This window comes from Eublepharis macularius, chromosome 6, assembly GCF_028583425.1.
Source record: "Eublepharis macularius isolate TG4126 chromosome 6, MPM_Emac_v1.0, whole genome shotgun sequence".
NCBI classification, from domain to species: domain Eukaryota; kingdom Metazoa; phylum Chordata; class Lepidosauria; order Squamata; family Eublepharidae; genus Eublepharis; species Eublepharis macularius.
The window spans coordinates 114,770,689-114,794,142 of NC_072795.1; the positions used below are offsets into that span (position 1 = coordinate 114,770,689).

Here is a 23,454-nt window from a genome sequence, read left to right on the forward strand (position 1 = left end):
CTTCACCATCTGTACTTTCACTACTTCATCTTCAGTATACCATTTTAGAAGTATCTTGTAGATCTTTGAAATTTGTTTCTTATCTTCTTGTAGCATTACTTCTTCCAATTCTGAATTTTCCATTCTTATTCCTCCTCTTGAACAGTCCAATTTGTAAAGATCTCTAATCTGTCTATATTGAAACCAGTTATAACAAGGAGACAATTCTTCTTCTGATTTTATTTTTGGCATTAAATGTTGTATTTGTATTATCTCCTTGTAGGTTAAGCATTGCTGTTCGTTATCAACAGTTCTCGGGTCTATTACTTCATATGGGACCACCCAAGAGGGGATTTGATCTTCCAGATACATCTTATATTTCTTCCAAATTGTGAAGAGGCTTCTTCTAATATAGTGATGCAGAAACAGAGAGTCTGCTTTTATTTTATCGTACCATAGGTATGCATGCCATCCGAATATTTTCTTATAACCTTCCAATGCCAGAAGTTTGCGATTTTTCAACGTTATCCAATCCTTTATCCATGTCAAACAAATTGCTTCATAATACAGTCTTAAGTTGGGCAGTTGCAAGCCACCTCTTTCTTTCGCATCCTGTAACACTTTCATTTTAACACGTGGTTTCTTGCCTGCCCACACAAAGTTCGAAATTTTTGTTTGCCATTTTTCAAATTGTTTAGAGTCTCGGATAATCGGAATCGTTTGTAACAGAAACATCACACGAGGTAACACATTCATTTTTATTGTCGCAATTCTGCCCAACCATGATAGATTCAACTTATTCCATTTTATCAAGTCTCTCTCTATTTGTATCCACAGCTTCTCATAGTTGTTCTTAAATACGTCTATATTTTTTGCAGTTAATTCAATTCCCAAATATTTTACTTTGTTTGTTACCTCGCAGTCCATTAATTCCATCAATTCTTGTTGTTTCTGTTTAGTCATATTTTTACATAGTATCTTCGACTTCTTTTTGTTTACGAAAAAACCGGCCAAGTCTCCAAATTCCTTTATCTTCTTTATTACTTTTGGCATATTGTCGATTGGATCCTCTACAATCAACATTATATCATCTGCAAATGCTCTGACCTTGTAGGTAAACTCTCTTATCTTTATACCTCGAATTGTATCGTCCTCTCGTATCTGGATCATCAGTATTTCCAAGATCAATATAAACAACAATGGAGACAATGGGCAGCCCTGCCTTGTACCTTTGTTTATTTTTAGTTTTTTTGTCAGATCATCATTCACTACAATCGCTGCACTTTGGTCTTTATAAATTCCTTTAACTGCTTGTATGAACTTTTCTCCCATTTGCAGCTTTTCCATAGTGGCGAACATAAAGTCCCAGTTCAAATTGTCAAATGCTTTTTCTGCGTCTACGAAAAAGAAACCAACCTCTCTATCGCAATGCTTATCATAATATTCAATAGCATTTATTACTGTTCTCAGATTGTCCTTAATTTTTCTGTTAGGTAAAAATCCCGCTTGTTCTTCTGCAATGAATTCCGACATCCATCCTTTAATTCTTTCCGCCAATACCTTTGCAAATATTTTATAGTCATTATTCAACAATGAAATTGGTCTATAATTTTTAACATTAGTCAAATCTTGTCCTTCTTTTGGAATCAATGATATGTTGGCCTCCTTCCAAGTGTCAGGAATCTCTTGGTCTTGCATAGCACCATTCATTACCTCCTTCAAGAGAGGCACCAGTTCTTGGCCCATTGTTTTATAAAATTTTGCCGTTAATCCGTCTGGACCTGGGGCCTTCCCCAGCTTCGTTGATTGAATAGCTTCTTTTATTTCTTCTTCTGTCACCTCCTTATTCAATTTTTCTTTCCATCCTTCTGAGATTGTCGGAAGTTTCATCTTATCTAAATAATCCGCTATTGAATCTTTGTTCACCTCTTTTTTTTTGGTATAATTTTGCGAAAATTTTTAAAAAGGCTTTACTAATGGCGACTTGATCACTTAGTAACTTATCAACTTCTCGTATCGTGCTAATAATTTTCTTCTCTTTCCTCTTTTTTAGTTGCCATGCCAAATATTTCCCAGGCTTATTTGCTCCCTCAAACGACCTCTGATTCATCCTCTTTAAATTCCACTCCAATTCTTTATTGTTCATTGCCGATAACTGTTCCTGCAATATTTTAATATCCTGATATATTTTCTTTTTGCCTGGTCTCTTTTTGAGTTGAATCTCTTTGGCTTTAATTTTTTCCATGATTTCTTGTCTTTTTTCCTCCTTTTTCCTCCTATCTCTTGCATTCAAGTCCATTAGTATCCCTCTGATCACAGCCTTATATGTATCCCAAACCTTGTTTGTCGATACTTCTTTGTTCAAATTGCATTGCAAAAAGAACTTGGTCTCCCTTCGCAGTAACGCAATATTCTCTTCCATTTGTAACAGGTCCTCATTTATTCTCCATCCTCTTCTTTTACTATTCTTACCAAATTTCCACACAATTGGATTATGATCTGAGCCTACCTTTGGCATTATTTCCACCTCTTTAGTCCAAAGCAACAATTCTTTGGAGGCCCAGATCTATACTAAAAAAAAAAAATATGATGGTGAGCGAGTATAAGTATCACTATAAGAAGCTGGACATACAGGAAAGGAAACAGACTATACATCATGTACCAGCACGTTAGAGTGCTTAGGGAACAATCTAAGCAGGACCGTTTCCACACGGCTCCCCACTGCTCGTAACAACCTGGAATATCGCGAAAAAAACGCGGAAGATCACGTTTTCTCACGCAAGATAATGCAATCTTCTGCGTTTTTTTCGCGATATTCCGGGTTGTTACGAGCAGCGGGGAGCCGTGTGGAAACGGCAGGTCTATTGTTGTATTCAAGGAAAGTGTTGTTAGAGTTGCACTGTCAGACTAGGGCGACCTGAATGGTCTGCAACTGTCTGTATAACATACTACATAAGGTTGTTCTGAGAATAAAATAGAAGAGAACCCCAAGTGCTGTGGAGGAAGGATGGGTTAGAAGCATAACAGAAAAATATAAGCATGACTTTTAGAAAGTGATTTGAAAAGTGAAATATTTTAGCAATGTGTTTTGCCGATATTGAAGGAACCCAGGTTTTGAATTACTAACTTTAGAACTGCTTACCGATTGCTGTCTCTAGCTATTGTACTAATATGGATTTTTCTGTCCTTGGTGACAAGTTCTGGAGCAGCAGAACTTTGTTTGTTGAAGACATCAACAAAAAAACCTGAAATCTTAAAGCAGATAACATTTTATATCATTCACTTTTATACAACCCTTGGTAGGGCTCATACAACTCCTCCAGCTAAATAAATTTTTAAAAAAAGAAGATTGGTGACTTCTTAAAATTATGAGCACGATGTAATTGAGCACTGTAGAACTATTTAAGACACCTAATTTACATTTATATCAAAAGGTAGATAACTGGAAAATGGGGATTAGAAAACAGTGCATGCTTTTCTGTAGTAAGGGCAACCAACGCTCCAGTAAGCAACAAAATGTGTTTACTGTCAGTTACAATACAGTCACTAATATTTCAGCCAAACTTAGTAAAATCAGCTGGCCAGATAACCATCGTCTTCCACAGTGACCACCCTTTCCATTCATTTAGATCTTCTATCTTGAGCCAATGACATTAACAGGATCTCAGACAGCCATTACAGTGAGTCGAAGGTGGTCTTGTTCCTACTTCACAACAGAGGATCGTATAGTTTACCAAGCATAAATATAGAATTTGTCAGTAGTCATGTAGCAGGGGTTTACAGGATAACCACTTCTTTTGTCTCCTGCCACCACACTGGGCATCTTTCTAGAAGAGTAGAGTTCATGATATATTTATTGTAGTGGGTATTAGTAGATAAATATTTGAAAAATAAGAGGTCAAGGGTTACGTTGCCACCTGAATGCATTTTGGCAACGTTTTTAGTCTACAGTTTTAAGGTCAGGTATCTCTCTATCAAGGCAGAATATCTTCCACTTACACAAAACTATTGAATTCAAATCTGGAGAAATTCCTATAGTGGTTAAGTGGTGGGATTGCAAAGGCTCAATAAATGGCCTTGGGTAAGCCATTCCTCTCAGCCCCAGCTCCCCAGCTATATTGTGGGGATAATAACCAATACTGACCTTGTTCAGCACTCTGAGTGAGGCACTAATCTGTCTAGCAGAGCAGTATATAAGTACAGTTACTATTATGAAGCTTTGCTTAGTTAATGACATATTGAAGCATGATGAATGCTCCTCTTCTTCCAAAGGGCTGGGAGAGCCACCTTTTCATCTTCCATTAAAATAAGGTACTCAAGGCACCCAGCAACGCTTCTCCAACTGCCCTTGCAACACTAGTAGCTGCTGACACACCTGCAGCACCTGGGATAAGAGATCAGAGAACACTGTTGCTATGTTGCAGGTCCTCAGGTGTCACCCTGACCAATAGGAAGAATCCCTTATGAAATGATTGATGGGACATATCAATTGACTGCAATATGGCACCAAGACTCCTGGCCACTCCACCACCCTTTGCAGTGGCAGACATCAATGTCATACTTGCAACTGTGGATTCAACCAAAATTCCAGCTCCAGCTACTGTTGAGAGAGAAGTTGAGGATACCTTATTACAATAAACGTGATATTAGCTACATTGTCTTTTAACACAGTTCCATATTGCCCTTTAATCTCTATATCAGGGGTCGCCAATGTGGAGTGCATGGGTGCCATGGCATCTGCCAACCCCTTTCCTGATGCCTGCCAAGTAGTTTTTGAAAGTGGGCAGGGCCAGGTGGGGCTTTTGCCCAGCCAGGCTTCTTATTGGCCACCGGAGATTTGATAGGCTGTGCAGATTTTTAAAAACATTGCTTTGGCAGCAGCTGCCACTGCATCACAAGCTGAGCAAGGGTGAAGCCCAGTAGCAGCTTAGAGACCAACTATGATTTTCTAGCATATACGTTTTCAAGAGTTCAGCTCCCTTTGTCAGGAATCAGCTTGACTCTCAAAAGTTTATGCTCTGGAAACTCATTGTTGGTTTTCAAGATGTTACTGGGCTTGAATCTTGCTCATCTACTGCAGACTAATACGGCTACCCACCTGAAAGTTTCTTCATGGCACAAGGATTTTCACTGTGTGACTGAAGGTAAGCTAGGGCAGCAGTTTTGTGGCTGGTTCTGCCTCCAACTGCAGTGATTCTCTGACAGCCATTTTGTGGCTGTGCTGTGCCCACCATGTTGTATCAGACTTCCAACAGTGCCCACAGGCTCACGAAGGCTGGGGACCCCTGCTGTATAGGATTTCCTAGTAGCTTACAACAGCATAAAGCCAGCAAGAAGACACATATCACTAAATAAAATTGGGCAGCTGTTGAGGTACTGTTGCAAGTCAGTTTTCAGCCAAAAAATATTTTAAAGGTCTTTTGTAATACAATGTAATACTTTAAAAGCCAGCTCTAAAAGGAGTTCTCAGAAGTTGTCAAAATATTGAAGGGAAGCGTGGCAGACTTTTTTAAAGTTCTGTCACTGCTAGACATCCATGTTGTGGTTATCCACTGTATTTCATTCTCTGCCACCCTCATTGTCTGAGCCTTAGAAAGTTATTCATTTAAAATATTTATATACTGATTTTCTGCCATACACACAAAGTGGTTTGCAGAAGGACCGATTTCATAAACGTGCAAAAACCACCACCGAGGGAAGGGTAATAACTTCCAATACAAAATTTTTACTGAATATTACCAACTAGATTTGGCCTCACCTTCTTTCTCCGTATCGCCCCCTTTTGGAGCTTTGCCAGTGTCAATACTGAACACCACCACCTTGTCAATCATGGTAGACATTCTGTTGCTGAAGCAAAACTTGTAGCCCCCATCCATGTGAGCAGCAAAAGTAAAAATCCCACTGGATTCTCTGTCTCCTTGGTAGATCACCTTATCATCAGGTCCTGTTATCTCCAAGTCAATGTCAAGGAAGCCTCCCTCAACTACTTCAAAGAGGAATCTTATCTTGGCATCCAACGGGACCCACTCAAGGACACATTCCTCCATGTATGAGTCTATTATCAGGAATCTGCTCGCCGCTGAGACCAAGAGTCCAGCCAGCAGTGCCAGCACCAGCAACATGGCAGCTGGGAGGGGAGGGTCAGGCAATCTGTACGAGAAGACAGGAGAGCAGAGAAACAGGAGGGCAAACAAACCATGTGAACAGACAACAGGCACGTGCATAGACTTGGCTTCAGCATCTTAGTGAGTCTGCATGGAATAAGGCAATCTTTAAGACACCTCTGATGCCCTAAATGATCTGGGATAAGAGAAAGAACCAGCCGGTTAGTTGTGCCAGGAAAATAACTAGCAAACAGCTTGGCCCTCTCAACAGGCAGCCAGGTTCTGGACCAGTTGCACTTTCTGAACTCAGCTCAAAGAACAAACACTTAATATTGGTGCCAATACACCATGAACAGCTGTGGCCAGATTCTTCCTATGCAGAAAGAGGGCGGCTGATGAAAGGCACCCCTAGCAAGCACTGCCTCCCGGCCAAAAGGTGGCAGGGATGAACCAGCAGATTCAAGCCATGCTCCATGCCATTCAGAAGTACAAGATCTGCAACCAGATCACTCACATCTCTGCCCAAGAATGCCTCCATCTTGTCTCGATCAAGTTACAGCTTTCTTGTCCCCATCTCATTCGTGACCCCTTTTGATACTGGCTTGGGGAAAATCTGAAGAATTCATCCATTGAGAGTCTCCCCACCCCCCTCACTTAATTCACTTGGTGCAAAGAATACAGTGCATGAGAAAACAAAATATGTTACAAACCAAATTACATGGTACTATGAGGTAATGCAAACACCAACATTAAGGCAAGACAGCTCTTCAAAATAATGCAAAATTTCCTTTAAAAAAAGTTTCACAAGAACAAGCCAATTTCAAAGTCAAGGGGAAGTAAGAATGCCCACAATTCAATGAATGTCAGAAACGCACCAAGACCCATCTTGTCCATGAAGCTAGAACTCTTAACCTTCCTCCCTTACATTCAGAATTCCAGGAAGACCGCAATTCTTTTACACTTTCCCATATCATGCTTAACACTCAGAATTAACGCTGCTTTCAATCAGATTTCTGCTTAAGTATGCACCACCCTCTTGATACCTTTTTAAACTATTTATATGTGAATTGTAATTTTAATAATGCTTTTATGAATTTGTGAATTCTTGTCCATATTGCGGATTATGTGTTTTAATTGATGTAATCTGAGCCTGAATGGGGAGGGCGGAATAGAAATATAATGAAATAAGTAAATCAGTAAGATTTTATGTTTTAAGTATGCATATTGAGATTATAGCCTTCAATAGATGTTAATTGGTATTTTTATTTAGTTAAAACTGTCCATTAGCCGAAAGGTTGGCCTTTAACAGCTGATCAAAATGCAACAGGAAAAGCTCCTCCGCCGCTCTAGAGGCAATGCAAGAAAGCATTGTAGAATGCAGGCTAGGTATAGAAGTTGCCACAATAATTAAGAAAGAGTATGCAACTGAAAAGGCCTGCAATAACTAGGGCTGAGCTTGTTGCCAGGCCTGGAGAAAAATGTCCTGTACCTTTAACAGAGACTTAATGTGTAGAAATGGACAGTAGAAGCTTTTCATGGCATGGAGGTAACATCACCAGGTAAATAACAGGAAGAGGACATTTGTCTCCAGGCCTGTCGCTAACCAGACTCCTTGACATTAAATACCCATATGCTCAAACGTTTTACTACACCTCTCAAACCGCTCTCCCCAAATGCACTTTCCCCCCTTAATACATGAAAACATTTGTTCCAAGTTCCAGCCCGCTAATGCTCTGCATGCCCATTCCCAGTTCCCCATTTTGACCCAAGGCAAGAGGAACTGGATAGCTATAGTCAGAGAAAGAATACCTCACTGAGCTATTTCAGTTGTGCCCATCCAGGATTGTTCACCTGAAGTGATTCTCCCTTCAGCTGAAGACTACACTTAAAAGGAGCTGTCTTACGTGGACTATGAAGGGAGGGGCTAGCAACAGACACCAATGAGACAGAGAGCTGTGGAAGCTCAGAGACAAGAATTGCTCACTGATAATCTAGCAGTACTGCTTTATTTACAAAGTTCAGACTGGACCTCCATAGGGCAATGATCAGCGCTGCCTAGAACAGTATTTCAAAAGCCAACATTTCCAGACAAATCCCTGGGCTCCTTTGCATATGTAATCCTTTCAGAAATATTATCAAAATATTCATAAACTGCTTTTCCCACATAGTATTTCCAGAGGGAAGGCTGTATTCATCTGTTGTAGTTTAATGAAACAGGCGATCCATGGTACTTTAAAGAATAACAATTTAATCCAGCAGAAGCTTTAATGGACCAGAGTTTATTTCATGAGATGCATTAAGAGAATTTTCCTTCAGAAGATACATTTATATTCAATCTACAAATAACAGAAATGCAAGAGGATGAAAATGTTACAAAGAAAGTACAGTTTAAAACAATATCCAAAAGAGTAAATGATCCTTTCAGAGTCAAAATAGATGTTACATCTTTTAACACGTCAGGTCTGCGTTTTCATGACCCAATTCATATTCCCTACAGCCAGACGGCACCTGCAGGAAACTCACTGTGCAGATGACTATTCAGATTGGGACTACAGCCCAGGGGAGGGGCTTCAGCTTCTGGGGGTGTTCTTTGCCCCATTGGGGTGATGCACACACAACACTTTTGTGCTTTGGCTCTTAACTTAAAACTGGGTAGAAGATCTGCCAGGGCAGAAGTTATTTTTTTTGTGAGGGGAACTGCCCCACCCCCCCAATAGCAAATGACCTCTGCTTTATTTTTTGAATAACCATTCCCTGCAGCTGCTGGGTGGCTTCAGGGAACCCAACTCTTTCTTTAAAAATGAACATCTAGATTGGCCCTCAGAAGCCTTTCCCCCTTTCCCCTCTTTGTTTTAGTTGTAGTTTTCATTGTAACCACTTTGAATCTTCAGATTTTGAAGTACAAGATTTTGTCTAGGAATAAAACTAGTCCATTAGCAATAAAATTATTAGCATTTCAGCCAAGAGTCTTACAAAAATGATGAAGCTGGTTGGCTAGATATGCCTCTCTCATTTCATGTAGATCTTCCATCATGAGCCAACGATAGACAGCCCTTACAACGAGCCCAAGAGACACAATTATGCTTGAACCAAGTCATACAGGGGTTATTATGAGGTATTGTGGTGGACAGTCACCCTAAGATGGGCCGATTCCAGATGACTAACCTTAAGGCGCTTCATGCCGCCCTCTTCCGGATCGCGACGGGGAAAATGCGAAATATCGTGTTTCCTCGCGCGAGTTTTGCACGTCATCGCGCAAAACTCGCGCGAGGAAACGCGATATTTCGCATTTTCCCCATCACGATCCGGAAGAGGGCGGCATGAAGCGCCTTAAGGTTAGTCATCTGGAATCGGCCATGGTCTCGTTCTCACTTCACAACAGGATGTTTTTAGTTTACAAAGTACAAAATTTGTCAGCACTCACGTAGGAGGGGTTTATCAGACAACAATCTCTTTGTATTATGCCTGTTTACTGCACTGGGCCTCATTGTAGAAGAGCAGAGTTCATGGTGTATTTGTTGTAGTGGACACTGGGAGATCAATATTTTGAAACGATGAGGTCAAGGGTCACATTGTACCCTGCATGCATTTCAGCAAAGCTTTTAGTCTGCAGATTTAATAACAGGCACCTCTGATTTATTTATTTATATTTTTAGTCCGCTCTCCCCGCAAGCGGGCTCAGAGCGGAGCACAACACAGTAATATACATAACAAAATAAAGCAATGGTAGCGATTACATTATATTAAAAACATCATTAATACAGCAAGGCAAGGGAGAATTTCTTCCACACAAACAAAACAACTTCAAAGCAGCAGAAATTCCCATACAGACACACCTTTCAAAAACTTGAAGTTAAAAGCTTGCTGGAAAAAATGGATCCTCAAAGCTATGAAAAAACATAATAGAGATTTATAAGTAGTGTATACTTACTGCTAAGGCAAATCATTCATTTCCCTGTGTGGAGCTAGGTTTGCTTAGCTAATGGCAAAGTGTCATCTTGAAGCATAAAGAGCATCTCCTCCTCTTCCAAAGGCCAGAGCCGTCTTTTCCTGTTTTCTTAAAATAGGGAACTCAAAGCACCCAGCAGTGCTCCTCCAGCTGCCCCTGCAACATTGGTAACCACTGACACACCTGCAGCACCTGGGATAAGAGATCAAAGAACACCATTACTGTGACACAAGTCCTCAGAGCCCCCCCTCACCAGTAGGAGGAATCCTTCCATCAATCCACAAGGGCCGGATGTTACATACCAACTGACTGCAATGTAGCAACGAGGCTTCCAGCAGCCACTCCTCCACCATTAGCAATAGCAGATGCTGACATCATACTTGCAGCTGTAGATCCAGCAGCAATTCCAGCTCCAGTAAAACCCAGTGCCCCAGCAACTGCTGGGAAAGCAGCTGTGGCCACTGTAGTACAAGAAACACAATTATTAGCTGTATCTTAACAATACATTCCTACCTTTCCTTCCAATCATATAGAAGATCCCTGGACAGCTTTCATCATCAAGACACACATAGTGGAACAGTTAGTTACCAGCCAACATGGAGCCCTTGAAGTTAATAGTATAAGAGCCCTTTTAAAAGACCCTTATGGCCAAAATGTATTTTAGCATTGAGGAAATGGATTTATGAATGATACATTGAGATTATGAACTAAGATGGGATAGAGCTCTAGTAATAACTGTTCCCACTGATGAATGGGAACGCTACTTAGGGACATCTCTAAAGTCCTACTCAGTGTGGGTGCTGGAAAAAAATTGCCTGAAATTATATTTTGCCCTGGTCAGATTGGTGAAAGTCTCTGGAGCATTAGGACTTTATAGGAAATGCAGTGGGGCAGGAGACGCTCTGCTACGTATGTGGTGTGAACCGGTCCAAATATCTGGTTAGGTAGGGTGGGTTTGTATTTTTATGGAGAAATGTGTGGTCACAAAAAAAAACATGGACAGGGCACCCTGTATTGTGTGGAAACGCAGGTAGGCAGAGAAATGTTTTAAATAAATAAATAAAATTCAGAAGAACCTGGTTTTGTTAAAATTTGGAATCACTGGGCCAAACTGCATACACCATCTACAACACGATCACCGCAGGAACTTGCAGCAGAATGCCAAGGGATACAGTTTGGAAGCACCACAGGAAACCTGACTCAGATTAGGATTGTGGTGTAGGAGGAGCAGTGCAGAGGGGAAGGCAGGAGTTCCCCCCACCCTAGTCCAATCTAATCAGACTCTTGCAGGGCTTTTAAGATGAGTTCCCATGAGGAGGTCTTTTCACCCTTTCAGCTGAAATAATCCTTATCCTCCAAACATATACAACATTTAACAGCTAAGCATGTGTTTCTTGACCATACATTATTAAAGAGTTCAGCTTTTTCAATGTTATAAATTTTAGCTTAATATCCAAACATACTGGTGGTCCTACTTGTTGTGACTCTGAGAGAATTTCTGTTCAAGTACACTTTGTTTACCACAGAATTTTTTCCCTACCAGTTTAAGATTACCCCTTTATCGCAAATGTTTATCTACAAAGATTGTGTTATATCTGCTGCTCTCCATTATATGAAAACATAGCTGCAGGAAAGCTTTCCATAACGAACATGATAATTCTGTAAAGTATCCCCTATACAAGATCTTTTGCAAGGTGGCAATACCAAAGAGAAATACAAGTATATGATGTCCATGTCCAGTTGGCTGTCTAGACCCAAGATCAACTTATTTAGGGAGAGCCTGTATTCATACATGAGGCTCACTGCTTGGCCCAGCTGTTTGCAGATGTTAGCAAAGAATATAATGAATTGATCACTGCAAGACAAAACTCACAACACAAAACATACCAGCACCAGCTACAGCACCAGCAGCAACAGTGACAATGTCAGCTATGGAAAGAAATATGTGCGTTAGAAATTCAAAATCTGAGCACAAGAGAAATAGTAACAGCTTCAGTTAATAAGACAGCATTTCAGACTGTGGGCAGCCAAGACATAATTGGTGAATCAAACTGGAAATAAGACTGAAGCGAGTCTCCCCAAAAAGTAAAGCTTCAAATAAGGTTAATAGAAGATCTGTGAGCAGCAGGTTTACGAAAACCTTTAAGCTGCAGCTAAGGAACCACCTCACCATTTTATACTAGGGCTGTGGCATGGAAAGGAGGATGCAGTTTAATTGCTGTGCCGTTTCAACAGACATCCCTGGCTAGTCCTAGAAAGCCACCCCCCATTTTTCCCTTCCAAGGCTAGGAAAGGTCTGGGGAGGGGGGGGTGTCAGTTTTGTTTGACAAACCCACAACAGGGGAGTTACAAACTTTCCCTTTAGACTACACCCCAGTACAAACAGGGAGCTTTTTTGGCCATGGTTTACCTCTATGATGATCGCCTCAGCATTTAAAAAGACTTCAGCCACTTTATTCAGAGCAGCTATCACTCTATGCTTCTCAGAGCAGGAAGACTTGATTTGCTCCCCCTACAGGATACCAGAATTCTCTTACCCAGTTCCTTATTACAGCCAACGGGGAGGAAATCAAAGAAGCATCCCTGTTGCCCAGAAAGTACAGCTTGACCCACGACAAACTTGTCACAGGAGAGGAAAGAACAGCAGGTGACAATATTGTCATGCCTACACTGCAGCTACCTCATTTGTGTTTTGTGAGCTATTCTAAGGGGAAAGCCACCTACAACTTGGGACCTGGTTTCAATACAAATGTCATTCTGTATCGTTCAATAATCAGTTGAGAGTTATCAGTTCATATCAGAGCTGTATGCTTGGCTAAGCATCTAATCACAGCTATGTTGATGTTTTCTCTCATAAGCATCCAGGCTGCCAAAGCAAACAAAGGAAAAATCTCTCAAAGGGCTCTCCTATTACGGTGCTTATTCTCATGCAGTGTGCTCATTCGCAAGCATGCAGGGCTTCTCTACTGTCAAGTTCTACCACTTCCAAGTTCTCCTGAGCAAGTGCAAAACGGATCAGTGGGAATCTCCTGGATTCTTTACTCATCTCGACTTTGTTTCACACTCTGTAAATTCCTCCTTCTGCCATTAGTGTCCCTTACCTGCCTGAATTTCAGGGGATAGGGAGAACTGGGTAAGAAGTTTTAGACACCCATTTCTCCTTCACTTGGAATGCAGTCTGTAGGCTGCTAGAGATGGCAATCAAGGCTGATCAACTCTGCCCTGTTGGATACTTTCCTGCAGGAGACCAGGATCTCCTGGCTGTCTCTTTAAGTATCTCCAGCAGTGGAAGTTATACCATAGAAAATAATCCAGAAGAACTGTCCCATCCAGTTTACCTAAAGAAATGTTACGTTTCCTGAGGGAACTCGGGAAAAGTGCAGCTGACAAACTGCCTCCCAAGGCACAGACTGTGGGACTAGTTGGAGAACTCACCCATCGGGAGATTTTGACGTCTCTTCACCTTGAGCAGGGAACACTGTGCATGAAACAAACAAACAAGCTAAAGCATTAACTAAACCGATAGATATAGAAAGACACTGAAGTAAAGCAGGCACCTCCAGTGTGTCGCCAACCAATTTTAATACCAAACTCCTACCTCGCGCAAGCCTTTCTCGTATACTAGTCTTTTAAGAGCCGAAACAGACGTTAAGAACTACACGTGGTTGCGCACGTGTCCGCGCTCCCGTCTGTTTCGGCCCGCCCGTGGCTGTTTCAGAATTTCGGCGCGTGTCCTGCCCGCACCAGACCTGTGATTGTGTGTCCGCGTCTGCACGTGCCCCTCCTGACGACCAGCGAGTTCCCAGAACAGAGCGGCTATTTTTACCATCCCGGGGGCTGTGGACCTCTCAATGACTGCTAGATGGCGCTATTGCCTGCAGCTTGCGAGCGAGCAGGTGACGCGCAATGGACTGGTCCGGGGGCCTCCAACGCGGGCCTCAAAAGATTGGATGACTGTTTGGCTTCGTGTCAGGAGCAAACCTCCCCGGCCAGGCCTGGAGCAAACCCTTTTCTGGCTCAATATTGGCACATGAGGTCCAGGGCACACCTGGGGGGTGATCTGGCCCAAGGGCCTGGAACCAGCACCCTGGATTTGGGCGGGGGGGGGAAGGAACACAGATCTGGCAGGGTTGCTCCTTTCTCCAACGGCCCATGGCTGGGAAGAGCCATGCAAGGCCCTGCCGTGTCTCCCCAGGCATGGGAAGGCCTGGAGCAAACCCTTTTCTGGCTCAATATTGGCACATGAGGTCCAGGGCACACCTGGGGGGTGATCTGGCCCAAGGGCCTGGAACCAGCACCCTGGATTTGGGCGGGGGGGGGGGGAAGGAACACAGATCTGGCAGGGTTGCTCCTTTCTCCAACGGCCCATGGCTGGGAAGAGCCATGCAAGGCCCTGCCGTGTCTCCCCAGGCATGGGAAGGCCTGGAGCAAACCCTTTTCTGGCTCAATATTGGCACATGAGGTCCAGGGCACACCTGGGGGGTGATCTGGCCCAAGGGCCTGGAACCAGCACCCTGGATTTGGGCGGGGGGGGGGAAGGAACACAGATCTGGCAGGGTTGCTCCTTTCTCCAACGGCCCATGGCTGGGAAGAGCCATGCAAGGCCCTGCCGTGTCTCCCCAGGCATGGGAAGGCCTGGAGCAAACCCTTTTCTGGCTCAATATTGGCACATGAGGTCCAGGGCACACCTGGGGGGTGATCTGGCCCAAGGGCCTGGAACCAGCACCCTGGATTTGGGCGGGGGGGGGAAGGAACACAGATCTGGCAGGGTTGCTCCTTTCTCCTCCGGCCCATGGCTGGGAAGAGCCATGCAAGGCCCTGCCGTGTCTCCCCAGGCAGGGGAGGCCTGGAGCAAACCCTTTTCTGGCTCAATCTTGACACAAGAGGGGGGGCAGGGGGGTTTGGGGACTCCTTAGCCAAGTCTCCCCAAAGTGGCCTGTGTCCTCCATGTTGAGATCGGGGGGGGCAGGGAGGGAGAAGCAGGACAGGACACAAGGAAGATTTGGAGAGCAGAGGCCGCGGCTGGCCAGTCGTTCAAATTCAATGAGAGGCTAGTGTTTTCTCGCAGGAGTGATCTGAAGGACAAAAGAGAGGTCCCCGGGGCGCGGCCAGGGCATGCCTGTCGCGGAAACATGTGCAAATCTGGCCAAAGGGCCTGGACACAAGGAAGATTTGGAGAATCGCGCCCCCCCCCTGGTCGGTGAAAAATTCATGGGGACACCGGCGGCCGCCAGCGCGGTTCCCACCCGTCGGTCTCAGCAGACGCGAAAAAGGGAGGCGGGCCGGGCGGGCGGCGATGCGGGGCTCGAACAAGGAGTCCCAGGGCACTAAGCAGGCCTTCCTGCTTGTTGCTCTACGGGACTCCTGTGCGGCAGCCCCTTCTGATAGCATGCATATTTCGGCTGCGACCGTCGGGGAGGGAATTCAGGGGGGGAGAGGCAGAGCGCATGTTAACATCGGATGACTTCAGCCTTGCATCGCACAAAAGGGAAATATGAAGGACAAAGGAGTGGCGCTTGGGGCGCGTCGAATACATGCCTGTCGCGCAAACATGTGCAAATGAAACGGCCCGCAAACCAACTTGGGGCCCTGAGAGGAGAACATGCAAAACCTGCCCCCCAAAACCTGCCCCCCAAAACCTGTTCCTGCTCTGTTGGAACCAGGTGCCAGGTCGCTTATTCAGGGTGGAGCCCCGCGGCAGGCCTCACCGGAAACCCTCCGCCACTCTTGGCACAAGGCAAATCTCTCCTGCAAGTCCTATAATTGTGCCTCAAACACAAAGTCAGGAGAAAAGAAACGGCAGGGGGGTTTGGGGAGTCCTTCGCCAAGTCTCCCCGAAGTGGCCTGTGTCCTCCATGTTGTGATCGGGGGGGGGCAGGGAGGGAGAAGCAGGACAGGACACAAGGAAGATTTGGAGAACAGAGGCCGCGGCTGGCCAGTCGTTCAAATTCAATGAGAGGCTAGTGTTTTCTCGCAGGAGTGATCTGAAGGACAAAAGAGAGGTCCCCGGGGCGCGGCCAGGGCATGCCTGTCGCGGAAACATGTGCAAATCACACTGCCTGCACAGCAACTTGGGCCCCAGAAAAAAAGAAGTAGGCAACGCGGGCCAGGCAAGAATCGAACGGGGATCACAATGGACTCAAAGCCATCCCTCTTGCCGCGCGCCCATTTGATCCCCCGAACGAAACCTGCTCCGTTGGAACAGTGGTGGGGAGAGTCCTCCCCCTCCCCCGAGAAACGGCAGGCTGGGAAGGAATATGCAGATTTTTCCTATAGTGCACGCCTATCCGCCCGGTACTGCCGGTATTTAACCGGTGTGCGCCCCGAAAAGTAAGGCTTTTCAGCCCATAACTGACCAAGCACCATCCCCTCGTCTTCGCCCGATGCTGAAACTTGGCATCCGCCACGCAGCGTCGAGCACCCGTGACCTGACCGCAAGAGGGCTGGGATGGAGCCTGTGGGCGTTAAAACGGGGAATATGAGGGCGACTTCTTTATTCAGAGCCAAGTTCGACCGCCGCGCAATGTGGCGGTTTGGTGAGAGCCCCGTTTCCACGTGGAGCAGGCTTTCTCGCGAGCTCGAAAAATGCTTGCGGTCATATGCCCACCCATGAACTCAGCTTCTGCTGAGACGAAACAACGCTTAGGGCCCCCGCGGGGGCCCGACAAAACAGTCACAAAAGGAAGGGCACAGACAATGGGCAAGCCATCACCATGAGTAGGCCTGGGTGGGGAAGTCCTGTGGGTGGAGCGGAGCCTGGATGACTGGCTGGCCAACCCGCTTATTCGTATGTAAATTGAGAGCAGAGAACATGGAAGCAGAGTAGCTGCAATGGTTGGGCGGGCGCCGGGCAGGAGCAGGCACAGTCAGCACATTCTTTCCCCGCTGCAAGCACACCTGGGCTTTCACAAGGCTGCGGAGAGGCTGGATTGCGGTTTGCCTTGGCGCCCACCATGACTGAAACGTCACGATCGCTGCGTGGTGTGCGGGCGGCGTAGTCGCCACATCTCCATGGGCGCCGCCGAAATCCCACATGGCCCTGCTGCTGCACTGTGGCCGGCAGGGTGGTGGAGGGCCCCGATTCCACGTGGAACCGGGACTCTCACCATTGCACTCCTTTGTGGGTAAATTTCGTGCAGCAATGCCCGGACCAGGCCGGATTAGACTAAAGATCCAACAGCCTGGCCTTCGAATTTGGCTCTGAATAAGGGAGGGCCCTCACGCAACCCTCCCGATCTCTTGGTAAAGGACATTAGCAGAGCACCAGGCATCCTGAAAGGCGCACACAAAGCGAAGCCCAGTAGGCTGTATGTGCCACCCCCAGTAATCCCAGCTCTGTGTCCCTGCTCCCAGGCCTGCCAACCAGGGTCCCCTCTGTATTATTTCCCGGAAAATATCCCAGGCGTGTGCTCCCGCTCCCGGCCCAGAGCACAGTCAAGGCTCCCCCCGGGCCCTTCCTGTGAAAACTCTCCCTGCAAGCAGCTTCCAGATTTGCCTTTAGTGAGGAGTCTGCTGGTTTTCCATGTCACCAAATGTGGGAGATTCTGCCCAAAGAAAATATGATTTCCTCATGCAGTTGAGCCAATTCTTTATAGTTGTTTTATTAAACCAAAATGTCACATGCACGCGCACACACACACACACACACACACACACACAACAGTTTGCCGCAACCCTATGAGGGGGTCATGTTTAATTCAGGTGACCAAACAGCGCAATGAACTCATTAGGTGTTATACAGAGTGACTGCTAGATATTTATCAATGGTATATAAAGTTTCAGGAAATTGTTGGAATCTAGTGAAAGCCAGACTAGAAGCAATTTTGGGGTGGGGTTATTTTAAGAACGGCTACCCGGGAGCTGGACTTTGCTTAGCAAGAGACGATTTTAAACATCATTATAGGTTGAGACACATTTTGGGGTGAAGTCTTCCATGATGGGTTTTTTTTTGTGTGTCTCTATCCATTTGTATGCTCCGGTCGGAATGGGACCTGGGGATAGGGAACACACAGCAAACCAAACCCGTGGTATGCCGTGTGAACCCCAACTCGAAGCGGTTCCCGCCCCCAGGCCAGAGCAACCGCCAGGCTGCAACAGCACGATCTCTTGAAAAATAAAAGTCAGAGCATGTAGAGGGTTGCCCTAACTCCGGTCAGGCGGGCGGTCCAAGCACCAGCCAAGCCTCTAGAGGCCTCTCCCCGGCAATAAACCAAAAAACCGCGACCGTGATGGGTCGCCCAGGATCGAGCGAGGATCCCCATGAGCACAAAACCGTCGTTCTATCCTCATGCCCATGGGGTCCTCTGCCTAAAACGGCACCGAACGGCACCAAAGAGCAGTCCTTCGACCCGGCCACCCTCCCCCGTGCTCGCCCAAACACACAGATGCTGTTCCTCCGCCCGCCCGCCCCCCGCCCACCACCACCTTCGACGCGGCCCCCCTCCCCCGTGCTCGCCCAAACACACAGATGCTGTCCCTCCACCCGCCTCACCACCATCCCACCCCCCGCCCCGGATAGAGACACACAGTCTGAAACCGGCTGTACCGGTCACAGCTTTATTGAATTATCGGTATTGCTGGAAGTGCGCACTTATGGCGGCACGAATCGATACTGCCCGTGCGGTAAGAGCGGCCTCGGACCAGGGAATCTGCGGCCGCTCATCCCCGGGCTCCATCAGCGGCTCGCGCGGGAACAGCCCGTAAACGATGTCCCCGCGCGAGAGGCAAATGTTGTGAAGGATGCAGCAGGTGGTGATTACCGCGACCATGAGGCGCTCGCTGACAAGTAGGGGCCGCTGTAAATAAAGCCAGCGATTTTTCAGAATTCCGAACGAGCGTTCCACACTCATGCGCGCCCGGCTCAGTCTGTAGTTAAAGCGCTCCTGGGCGCGCGTTGATGGCGCCGGATAGGGCTTCATGAGCCAGGGCCGAAGAGGATAGGCGGGGTCCCCGATGATTACCGGGTCGAATGTGACCCCCTCCAGAGTGACCGGCCGCTTCGGGCGACGGGCGCCATCCTCGAGTCTCTTGAACAGGGGCGAGTTACGGAGCACACGCGCGTCGTGCGCCCTTCCCGGGAAGCCCACAAAAATGTCCAGGAATCGTGCATCGCTGTCCACCACCGCCTGGAGAATCATGGAGCAGTATCCCTTGCGGTTGATGTACTTGTCCCCAGAGAAAGGCGGAGAACGGATCTCGATGTGTGTCCCGTCCACGGCGCCCCAGGCATTGGGGAATCCCCTCTCCTCGAACCCGGAGATAATGTCCTCGAGGTAATCGATGCAGATCCACTTCTCGGTCAGCTTTGCAGCGATGAGCTCGCAGACCTCGTCGAATATCCCGCAGACGGTAGAGACGCCACGGCCAAATGCGGGCAGTGTCGCGGAGTTTGTGGTTCCCGTGGCAAGCTTCCAGATGGTGATGGCGATCATCTCCTCGGGAGGGACTGGGTCGCGCATGTGGGTCGTCTCGCGGACGAGATCTTCGCGAAGCTCCCCAACAATGTACTCGAACGTGGCACGTCGCATTCTGAACTGCTGCAGCCACTGGCCGTCACTGAACTCGTAGCGCTCCCACCACGGCCACCAGTGAGGGCATGCCCGGGGAAGCACCCATGCCTTCCTCGGCGGGAAAGCAACAATGAAGCACTGCGCCATCTCCTCCACGGACGCAAGTGTTGCCACCAACTGCCGCAGTCTTCTTCTATGTCGCGCGCGGCGGCCGTTAACTTCCTCTCCCAGCTGCCTCCCGAGCAGGGCCACAGTGTCAGCTGTGGCAGCCATAGAGCGGATGACCGTCCGCGCGAACAAGGAGAGCGCGACCGCAAAGGCACGGAGTGTTTCTCTCGGCGGCTGGCCCCTGCTGCTCCTCTTCCCGTGAGCGGGCGCCATGGCGTGACGGCGACCGCAACGGTTCCCGCCCCACAACGGCCCCTTCTCCTTAGACGTCCGCCCCCCCGCCCCCTCGTGACGTGGCCGACACTGTCCAATGCCGCGCGAGTGTGACGCCCAGACGCTCTCGAGCAGCCGTCTCTTGCAGCGAGTGGACAGGTGATTGGTCCCCTGCCGGCCACGTCAGCGTCGCACCCCCCTCCAACTTACTGTAAAGGCAGCCCGAAACTGACCGCGAAGACCGCCGTTGACGATCGTTTGTTGCTCCCGAGCCCAGCAAAGGACACCCAGAACGGCCAACCGCAACATGGACTCCACCGCGCCTCCCGAACCCGCAAGCAGTCTGCCTCTCTTGATCACCCTCAGCACCAGCCCCACGTCCTGCACCGGTGCCGGACTCTCGGTGGTCCCGGCGGCCCGAGGCAAGAAGGCAAAGGCCGCCCCCTGGTCTGACGAGGAAACGAGAGCCCTCATCCAGATTTGGGGGGACGACGCTGTGCAGAGCAGGCTTTCCGCAAGCTACAGGAATGTGAGCCAGTTCCAGTGGATCGCGAACGAGATGGCGGCCAGGGGTTTCCCCAGGGACTGGGAGCAGTGTCGTGAGCGGGCGAAGACTCTGAGAAGGGGCTACAAGGAGTGTGTGGACGGGAACAGTCGTTCGGGACACGGGCGGAGGGTTTGGCCCTTCTTTGAGGAACTGAACCGGTTCCTGCGGCTGGAGCAGGATCTGGTGGTGCCACGGGTGATGGGCACTGGCGTCCCCCCAACCGTCGTTGACCGGCGTCGACGTTCGGCCAGAGCCACTGAGGGGGAACCGGAGGGGGGTACTGACAATGTGGTCGGCGTTGGAACGGAGGACACCGAGGACACCTTCGAGGAGCCCGCCGGCGATTGCCTCCCAGATCGATCTGTGGCAGCAGCGGCCGGCGACCACTCCGCGGCAGAGACCATCGGTGAGTAATGTCCCGTGGGCAGTTGTGCGGTCGGGAATGCGGGGTGCCTGCGGGAGGGAGGCCCCCATCTAACACCGTCTCCCTCGTTCTTCACACGCTACCCAGCCGACACCACGGCCGCCGGGACACGCCGTCTGTCTCCGGCGGAGCGAATGTCGAACCTCCGACTTCGGCGCCGGGAGCGCCCGCACAACGAGGCGATCGTGTGCATGGAGGCGACTCGGCGTGTGGTGGAGAAAATATCGTCGGAGCTGACCGACTCCTGCGCAATGGAGAAGGAGGCGCGGCAGAGTGAGGCTGCTGACCGAGGCGAGCAAAAAGAACTGTTTAGCCGGGCGGTCGAAGCGGCAGAGCGCCAAGCAGCCACGGCAGAAAGCTGCATGCGCGACATGGTGCGCCTCCTGGAGAGGATGGTCTCCGCGGTTGAGGCCCCCGCTGCCCCACCATCAAGCACTGCCGGCCCCAGGGACTCCGCAGACGGTGACGCCCCCACAGCCGACGCTCCCGACCACGCTCCCACGGCGGATCCCGCCGCAGATGAGAACCGGCCGCCGGAGCCGCCCGCTCCACGCGCAAAGAGGTTCCGTGTCCGGGCCGACCCCGAACCCCTTCCTAGGGGCTACCTGTTTGCAAAAAGGCAGCGCTGCCCACCACGACGCTACCGGCTGTAGGGTGTATGAGGCCCCTCTGCACCGGGGTCTAATCGTCTTATCGGGCATTCCTATTAATGTGTTTTCCCAATGTTGAGGGGGTTACTTTTTGTTTCTAACCGGTGGCGGCTGTGGGGCGGTTGCTTGTTATCCAGCACCACCCTCGTTGACTTGTGCTCCAGCACTTCTAATGTTCGCTTGAATTGAGCGCACCATGTTTTTTTTCCTGAATAAAGACACTTTCACGACCGCTTTGCTTGTCTTTCTAGCAAACTCTGGGGATTGGTAAAGGGGAAAAAGTTTTTCCTCCCTTTTACATTCACTTCGCCCCACCCCAAACTACGCTGCCTCACCTCCTTCTGCAAGGAAGCGCGCCCTCCCCCCCCATTCCCTGCCCATTTTATCAGAGAACAATACATGTAAAGTTATGTTTCCTACTTCGCCGAGGGAACGCCCCCCTTCCCGGCCATGACATAAGCACGAATAGACCCGTTGCCCTTGGCGGGGCACCGCGGCCAGTGAACAAGTAGCCCGCTCACTGTCATCGGTGCTCTGCGTTCGAATCCGCAGTGCACACACGTGGATGATCGCAACATTCAAGCAGTCATCCACGCGTGTGCACTTTTATCAGTCGCCACCCTGCACCGTGACGGCCCCCCCGGGCCAGTGAGGGAACGCGGTTGGGAGAATAAAGAGCAAGCACACACACCGACCCCCCAAAGCCCCATCACGGGGTGATGTGATGGCTTCCTCGGGCTCATTGCCCATTGGCTCCTTTCCCGTTTATTTGCCCAATGGTTGCCACTTTTAAGCTGCAGGAAACATTTTTGGTTCACTTCATTCCCGCCCCCAAATTCCCGGCAATCCAAACAAATGTTTTGCAGACCCTCCCCCCCCAAACCGATTGGACCTTTCCCCCCGAGGCCACGCCCCCCCCATTCCCCGGGGTCTCTGTTGGCCGAGGCCGGCCCCCCCTTACAGGGCGAGAGATAAGCCCGAATAGCACCAGCTACCCTTAGCGGGGCCCCACGGGCAGTGCGCACGGCGCTCGCCCACTGCCTATGGCGCCCCGCGTTCGAACCCGGTGTGCGCATACGTGGGCGATTGGAGTACTGATCAACCGACCGCGCATGCGCATTTTGTCCTTTTCCGCACGATGCTCCCGCCCATGGCAACAGGCGTCCCACGAGCCCCCCCTTTCCTGACGGAGGTCCACCCAGGCCCCCCCCTGGTGCCCAGCTTGGCCCTAGGGGAGAAAAGAGCAAGCTTGCAAGCCGCGTGTCCCGTTCCACAAGAGCCAGTAGGCCTCAAAGGAGAAGGGAGCAAGCCTGCATGCCAAAGATGGGTGCCATGTGTGCCCCCTCTGCCTGGCAAGAGCCACCTGAAGGCTTCCCCAGCCCCTTTTTCCGTCTCAGCTTGGGACATGTCCAGGCACGCACCTCGCCCGACCCACGCCAGGCACCCACCCAGTAGGCCTCAAAGGAGAAGTTTTGCAAGCCTGCATGCCAAAGATGGGTGCCATGTGTGCCCCCTCTGCCTGGCAAGAGCCAGTAGGCCTCAAAGGAGAAGGGAGCAAGCCTGCATGCCAAAGATGGGTGCTATGTGTGCCCCCTCTGCCTGGCAAGAGCCACCTGAAGGCTTCCCCAGCCCCTTGTCCCTCTCAGCTTGGGACATGTCCAGGCACGCTTCTCGCCCGTCCTACGCCAGGCACCCACCCAGTAGGCCTCAAAGGAGAAGGGAGCAAGCCTGCATGCCAAAGATGGGTGCTATGTGTGCCCCCTCTGCCTGGCAAGAGCCACCTGAAGGCTTCCCCAGCCCCTTGTCCCTCTCAGCTTGGGACATGTCCAGGCACGCACCTCGCCCGACCCACGCCAGGCACCCACCCAGTAGGCCTCAAAGGAGAAGGGAGCAAGCCTGCATGCCAAAGAT

General features: G+C 49.0%; 1 protein-coding gene across 1 annotated transcript; it reads right to left on the minus strand.

Moving 5' to 3' along the window:
- Positions 1 to 9,445: 9,445 nt before the first annotated feature.
- Positions 9,446 to 13,661, minus strand: LOC129332511 (interferon alpha-inducible protein 27-like protein 2). The gene is made up of 5 exons (XM_054983680.1): positions 13,631 to 13,661; positions 13,468 to 13,510; positions 11,920 to 11,961; positions 10,335 to 10,493; positions 9,446 to 10,224 (listed from the first exon to the last, which is right to left on the minus strand). Exons 2-5 carry the CDS (start codon positions 13,469 to 13,471, stop codon positions 10,142 to 10,144), a joined length of 288 nt encoding a protein of 95 aa, XP_054839655.1. The 5' UTR covers positions 13,472 to 13,510; positions 13,631 to 13,661; the 3' UTR covers positions 9,446 to 10,141.
- Positions 13,662 to 23,454: the final 9,793 nt, after the last annotated feature.